At 46.1% G+C, this 7327-nt stretch overlaps 1 protein-coding gene across 1 annotated transcript; it reads right to left on the bottom strand.

The window, feature by feature from the left end:
* Positions 1 to 609: 609 nt before the first annotated feature.
* FGF3 (fibroblast growth factor 3) lies at positions 610 to 6994 on the bottom strand. The gene is made up of 3 exons (XM_005511056.3): positions 6591 to 6994; positions 4526 to 4629; positions 610 to 1238 (listed from the first exon to the last, which is right to left on the bottom strand). Exons 1-3 carry the CDS (start codon positions 6847 to 6849, stop codon positions 906 to 908), a joined length of 696 nt encoding a protein of 231 aa, XP_005511113.1. The 5' UTR covers positions 6850 to 6994; the 3' UTR covers positions 610 to 905.
* Positions 6995 to 7327: the final 333 nt, after the last annotated feature.

Consider the following 7327-nt stretch of genomic DNA (forward strand, 5'->3'; position numbering starts at 1 on the left):
GAACTCGGACTTCTTGTAGAAAGCTAAACAAAAATACCTGGTAAAGATTCTCATCCCCAATGCTGAATTTTCATATACTGCAAGTTCAGTCCACACTACAAACTCAGCTTTCACATCATATTTGGGTCCTATGTTAAGAGAGGATTCATCAGTTGATAAACAGGTATATATTGCTAAAGCTTGGCCAATGCAAATGCCACTTCACCAACATTCATTTATTTGAATGACAATGTCAGGTGTCTGAGCTTTTTAGTTAAACAAATTCAAGAATACTCTAGTAATGTGTAGGTCTGTTGGAATGTTTGAAGTAGTTTACAATTTCAGGTTTCTTGGGTAGTCATGGGAAAAGTATAATTGATGTCGACTGATCATAAAATAAAAATAAATATATGTAGGTTAAAAAATAAGCCAGTTTTCTAACTCCTGTATTCCATAAAGATAGGAATGCAATCTTTTATGAAGAACTGCCAGAAGAGCCATGAAAGCGCTATGCTTTCTCTGTGGACATAAAATTGGTAAGTGTAAAATATTCATATGATCTAGGAGGACAGGGTCACTGAGTTAATACCATATGGTAAGTCAGAATGAAAATACTAGTAATGAAAATGATTATTTTCTTTTTTTTTTTTTTTTTTAGAAAAGAAAACGTGGAAGTCATTGACAAAATTATTACATCCAACTAATTTACATTTGAATGTGCCTTAGTTTATATCACATCTGTTTTACCACAAATAGTAATTCTACAATAGCTAAAAGTAAGTGATGTGACTTTCAGTTATATCGTACAGTGTATAAAAAATGTCCGTGTTAATGTCTGTCATACAATCACAGCTGTTAGTTTTTTTAGTAGCATTTTGAAGCCTTTCAGCCACTTCCAGCCCCTTTACAAGCTCCCCCGACCCCCATCAGCGTCCTCTCCTCCTTCGCTGGTTCTTGCTCGGGGGCTTCAAGAGACTCTCTCGATATTTCACATTTGTGTGGAACAGTCGGACCATTTCATGGTCTTTGTTATCCAATACTCTGGGCAGAAAGAGAGAAGATATCTGTGTCCTGCGAGTTTTAAAACCCCTTCTGGGTCGTCCTTTCCCATTGATCGAGACATACCAGAGTCTCTCTGCGCTGGCTTTGCGCTTGGTGCCGGCTCTGTTAGGTACAGTCCGGTACAGACGGGACGCGTAGGTGTTGTAACCCAACTCGTGGATCCTCTCCACAAACTCACACTCTGCGTTATAATTTTCCTGAAAAAACAAACACAACAAAATTGAAGACAATAGGGCAATAGTTCTTTTCTACCTCGATAACATTAAGCAATATTTTAGGATTAAGTCTTAAGCAAGATTTAGGATAAGGACAGCAGCATGTATAGTAAGAAAAACTCAGACTGGTGCTACGAAAGGCGAGCAGAAGAGAAGCCTTGAGCCTGAACTGCTGTGCAACAAGGTGCTCAGAGATAGAAAGAGGCCAAACCACAATTTGAAAGCAAAAAAAGGGCATGTGAATAGGAATTAACAGCTCTGCTGAGTGTTCAGCTGTAAATTCAAAATTTTTTTGTGCTTACAGATCTAAATATGATGGTGAACTGTATGTGTGATTTAATTGCTGCCTATCAACTTTTGACATAGATTAATATGGTAAAATTCCCACAGTGTACTGTAAAATGTGTCTCTTTAATTTTTATATTAGTGGTTAGATACACCTGCAATCTATTGCATCCAGTTTTTAATGGGTATTTGAGCAGTAAATAACATCTTTGTGAAGGTCCTTTGTTTGCTTCAGCATCACAAAATCAAAGTATGCCCTGCCCACCAGTGTGTTCCTCCAGAATATTGGGTTGCTCCTTTATCACCAACTGTAAGGGAGAATATGCACCCATCCCGGGTACCCACATTTTACATGATCTGTCAAAATTCCCCCCTTTTCACCTGATTCTTGAGATAAAACTGTGCCAAAGTCTGGCCCAAAGAACTCCCTGCTCACTAGCAGCAGTAGAAACACTGCGAATAAAGGACCTCCCACATTGCACATATTTTCTTAAATTAAAAATTGTCTTTCCTGTACCTGTGTGATAAGACCTCAGTATCTAACACGTGTAAAGCACAGAGGCAGAAGGGAACTGCTACCGTGGTGTTTACAGAGGTCTTTTATTTGGCATCGCCTCTGTGGAGGAATGGAAAAGGCACAGGTAGCCAGGCTGGGACTAGAAAAGCTCCGTTAACAATGTCTTTAATGCTGTTCGCTCACTAGAAAGGCTGATAGGCATTTAACAAGATTTTAAAAGGCTCCACATGTCTAAGCTTCACAGCTAAAACGGAAGTGCCTTTCCTTGCAAGGACAAGGTTCTCATATGCTGCGGTGCTGGAGCCCACGCAACTACCATATGTAGGTAGATTGGTCCAGCTGTTTGCCTCAGTGCTGCTTGTGGAGGGTTTATCACACAGGATGAACCTAGTGGACTATCACAATCTGCTAAGGACACAAAGGAATTCTGCAAACGTGTTAAACTCATTTGATTGACATGGGAAAATTGGTGATTCAAGGGATAATGGAGTTATTTCAATACCATTTCATTAAATGTTCACTGTATCATCATCCCCAAAGAAGTCAGTCTTATTTGAAATAGGGGCCTTGCACAGATTCCTGGCACAGTGACAGCACTGAAGTCCTTGGTCAGATATTTCTAGGCAACTCAAGCCAGGAAGTTTCTCCTGAGCTGAGACCTCCTGAGGGTTGTCCTGAGTTTCTCCCTTTGCTTCTTCCATGAAAAAAAGCTGGAGTTGAATTGGAATAGCTCTTCCTAGATTGTTCCCCAAGGTCTGAAACATGAGTCTGAAACAATCTCTCTCCAACTTGAGCTGGAACGGCAAAAATTGTATTTTCTAGTTGTACAGAAAACTTTCATGGCTGCTAATCCTTGGCATGTGGCTGCTGAGCAAACTTCAGGATGGCCTGATGCTCCTCATACTGGAGACAAGTCCAGGAGAAAAGGACTCTCTGGCTGTCCAGCTCCAGGACTTCTCCACTCAATGAGAGGACCTTTGTGCTCAGAATTTGTTTAGTCCTATTTTAATTCAGCTTAATTAACCTGGAGGAAAAACCTACCTATTTTGAACAAGAAAGAGATAAAGATGAGAAAGAACTTGAAAATTCATCCTTCGCATTGGGGCACACACTGGCTCTGAACTGATGGACAAGCTCCCTTGAAAAATATGCCCATTTTAATCGGAGTATTAACTGGGAACACAGAAGTGACCAGTCTCTGCTCGGGCACAGCGAAGTTAGTATGTAATCTTTCCACTTCAGTTGCATTTTCCTTTCCCAAAATTGTTTGTGACCTGCTTCTCTGCACCAGAAAAGACCCACCGTCTTTCCACACAAACCTTTTAATCAGTGTGCATCACGTGAGCCACATTACAGAAGCTGGGTCGTAAACACTATCAGGACACTCGTGAAAAGGTGGAGTAAAACACATTAAACCAGGGAGGTAACTGAGTTGATTGTGTTACCTCACTTGCATTCACATGGTAACAAACTTACGTTGCTTGAGGATGTATCATGCTGTTCAAATCAACAGAATTACATGTAATGACTGCTTGGAGGAAGGAAATTTCACATAACCATATTTTACCCTCTTCAAATCTGTTTCTGTACCACAGGAATCCTGGAGAAACTGCACACTAAGGCTGTTGCATGGTAAGAGATCACAAGATTGCCAGGGATGTAATAAAAGATGAGGGAAGAAATTCAAGTAGGTAGATAATGTGTACAGTATACACACTGACAAATACACCATAGCATGTCCCTGAATGTGAAGACGTCTAACCTGAAGTATTTTATTCACCAAGAAGAAACATTGGCTGGGCTGAAAAGGCAAGACTCCCACTCATATCAGTAGATCTCAGATTTTGCCTCAAAGACCAGAACAGAAAATGAGGTCAAAGGACTGGAATAAGGTGTTTATTTTCACCTATTTCTTCTTGGACGTTCTCATGCTTCCTTTCCTTGCTATAGCCCCACCTTTTAGTACCTGTAAATTCTTTCACTGCCCAGCCAAATGCTCTGTGCAAAGAAACTGCCATCAGTAGGCTGCTTTCCTGTAACAGAGATGCTCAATTGCTTCCGGATATTCTTTATGTGACATGTATATCCTCTGCCAGTGCCCAAGATCCACATCAAATATAAATATGGATAATTCTGAAGAGAGATGGATGTTCAGCACTGCAAAGGCTGGCTCCTGGGGTGTTTATTAATGCACAGAATCTCCCAGAACTTTGGCCATGTGAAATACCTTTGTCAAATACATTCTTCTGCCTTTGGCTGCACAGGTAATAAGAAACTAAGAACACAGCTTCTTTTCACTTAAGAAAAAATATACTGATTGGTTGCCTGTAGCACTTCCAGCCAGAAATCTGTTATAAGATTACTCTTTTCTCCATAGGAGTTTATTTATAAGAAATCAGTGCTGCCCATTGGACCTCTTCTCCCCATAGCAAATGACAGGCATATGCCAGTCTTAAATCAAACTCACTGATGCATAAAGTCTGCCCCTTTTGTTCATGGCCAGGTATCTGCCGGAGAACAAGCCCTTGATGGCAACGATTCCAACGTCAACAGCAGTTATTTCAAGAATACCTAGAAAGAGAAAAAAATATGAGATATTTTGTTGCTCCCCATCATATGTATTTTTTGAGGTATGTTTTAACGATGGCTTACCTGCAGAGTCTGATTTCACAGCTATCACTAGCTCTCACCAAAATAATAGTGCAATCATGTGAATGAAACTACTATTATTTGAAACAATATAAAACAATGCTGATGTGGGAATTGTTTGAGACAGGCTTGACAGTAAGTCCCTAGATGTCTGATTGAGATTGAACTCTTTCAAAAATGAAAAAGATCTGACACTGAACTAGAGGTTCACTTAATCCTATATGTATATAAAAAAGTTTAAATCCTCTTTAATGCTTAGGAACACAAGAGCTCTTGACTTATTGAAGCCAGTCACAAAGCTGTCCATTTCAGGACAAAGCCCTTGTTGAGGTCTCCAGAGGGTAAAACAGAGTGGGTCGGCTGCAATTTAGAGCCATGTATGTAATCATGAAAGGAACTTGTCATTTAGGAGGTCAATGTAGCCCTCCAGACAAGGACAATATGACTGTCTGAGCCAAATTAAAAGGGAGGAGATTTTCAGGCCATCAAAGATAAGGACTCAAACACAAGAAGAGAGTCACAAGCGAGGCTGGCATAATACCTGCCAAAAGGTTGATGTCCAGCCAAAGGTGCCATGAGGTTGATGGAGGCACAAATGCCCCAGGACACACTGTACTATATGGGCTCTCCAGCTGGCTCGCCCAAACTCTCCTTTCGGTTCTCCAGTTGTGGCCTGATGGTTTCGGAATTTCTAGGGGTGTTTGAAGGAGAGAGGTGACCCTGACACCCAAACCCATTGCTGCGTTTTGGCAATGATGAAGCAGAACCAGAGGCCTGTCCCCTGTACAAAGCTGGGTTGCTTGCCTGTGTCTGGAAGAGTTGGGGTGGTTTCGGTACAGCTGTTTTGAATCAGGCACCGGTTCGCTGCCGAAGGATGCCTCCTCCAGGCTTTGATAGCGAGGGGGTTTTCCTCTAGGAAATAGTGGTTTTCCTTTATGGACTTCAGACAGATCCCTGAGGTCTCCCTATCTCTGTGTGCCATCACCAGCCGAGATTTACGCTTCCTGGGGTGGCGGGGCCGGGCTGTGCCCACGGCCGGGGCCGGGCTGGGTGTGGGGGCCCCCGGGGCAGCGGCGGCGCTGAGCTCCGCTCTCCTCCCTTCTGCCGCCCTCGCACAAACCCCCTCATTCCCCACATATCCTGTTTCATCTTAATTACCGCCGATCCCCAGCACATGTCAAAGGGGACAGATGTGATTTAGCCCGTGGAAGCTCGAGCCCCCCGCGGGAGACAAGCTGGGGAGGGACGAGAGAAGCCAGGGCAGCCCGCAGCCCGTCGAGGAGGGCACCGGGACACGGCCCCGGGAGATGCGGGGGCACCGGTTGCCCAGCGGTTCGGGGAGCACCCGGTGGAGCGAGGGCAAGTGACAGGTCGGGCGGGGTGCGCAGGGCAGGTTCTCGTCGGGGGAAGCTTGGGAAGGAGAAGGGGTTTTGGGGTCCCTCTCCGCCCCGCGGGGACTGAGCCCCTCTGCCGCCGCCGGGGACAGAGAGAGCTGCCCCGTGGAGCCCACAAGCCCCCGTGGACGGAGCAGGAGGGTGTCAGGGCGCGGAAAGGGAGGCATGGGGTTCGGCGGAGCCAGTGGGGCAGCTCCCGAAACGCCGAGGCGAGGTCTCACCGAGACCGACGAGGGGAGGGGGACAAAGCCCCGGCAGCTGGGGGTGCCCCCGATCCTGGCCTTGCGATGGCACTGGGGCAGCGCTGAGCATCAGGAGAGGCGGGAGCGGCTTCGCCGCCGCCCCGTCCGGCACCGTCCCAACACCCGCCGTCGGCTGCTCCTTGATGCTGGAGCAGAACGCAATTGGTCCGAGCCAGAGACCCCCCCCTCCCCACACAACCCCTGCCCGGGGGGGAACGGAATGGGACAAGATGTGCCCAGTACTCACTAAAGACGCTGTTTTTCTCCAGGGTGCCGTTGATCTTGCCGTTGGGGTGGATCTGGAGGTGGTACTTGGTGGCACAGTAGAGCTTCCTGCGCCTGGGCGCTCCCCCGAGGTGCTCGTAGACGCCGCCGCGTCCCCCTGCATCCCGGCGCGGCCTCGGGTGACTCGGGGAGGCTCCGGCGGCCTCGGGTACCCCCGCGGCCCGGCCCGGGAACCACGGCTCCTGCAACAAACTCAGCAACAAGATCCAAATTATAACCATTGTGGCATGATGGCCGCAGCGCTTAATCTGCTGGGGAGATGGAGGCTTGGAGCGAATGACACCAGGGGTCCCATTAAAGCCGTCTTGCTAGCAGCACTCCAAAGTTGCAGAGCACACACTGGTTCGAGCTGTGAAGCATTGGCAAGTTTTTATCAGCCTCGATCTGGCCCTTTTATCTGTCTCAGATTTACTTAAATCAATAGACATCAGCAAAGGCCACCGAAGAGTCCCAGCTGTTTGTATTAGATGGAGCTGCCGTGATCAGCCTTCTCCTTGGGTTTCCAGATAGACAGACGGCATGCAGGAGAGAGAGAGAGGGAGGGAGAGAGACACCCACTGAATTTCGGCAAGAAACTGTGGGGAAAATAGTTGATCGACGGAGCATAGACATAAAAGCAGCTTCCTGCAACAATAGCCTGATCTGCGACCAATTGATACAAAGCAGAGGAGGCAAAAGGTATCAGTCTCGTGTGAACTC

The sequence above is a fragment of the Columba livia genome, chromosome 5 (genome assembly GCF_036013475.1).
Source record: "Columba livia isolate bColLiv1 breed racing homer chromosome 5, bColLiv1.pat.W.v2, whole genome shotgun sequence".
Classification (NCBI taxonomy): domain Eukaryota; kingdom Metazoa; phylum Chordata; class Aves; order Columbiformes; family Columbidae; genus Columba; species Columba livia.

Bases quoted from the DNA above. Each gene is read 5' to 3' on its own strand.
- FGF3 (XM_005511056.3), bottom strand. From the start codon at position 6,849: ATGGTTATAATTTGGATCTTGTTGCTGAGTTTGTTGCAGGAGCCGTGG. The intron at 4,630-6,590 runs GTGAGTACTGGG...TTCTCTTTCTAG, and splicing joins GGAGAAAAACAGCGTCTTTA to GTATTCTTGAAATAACTGCT. The intron at 1,239-4,525 runs GTGAGTTTGATT...TTGTTTTTTCAG, and splicing joins GGGGCAGACTTTATGCATCA to GAAAATTATAACGCAGAGTG.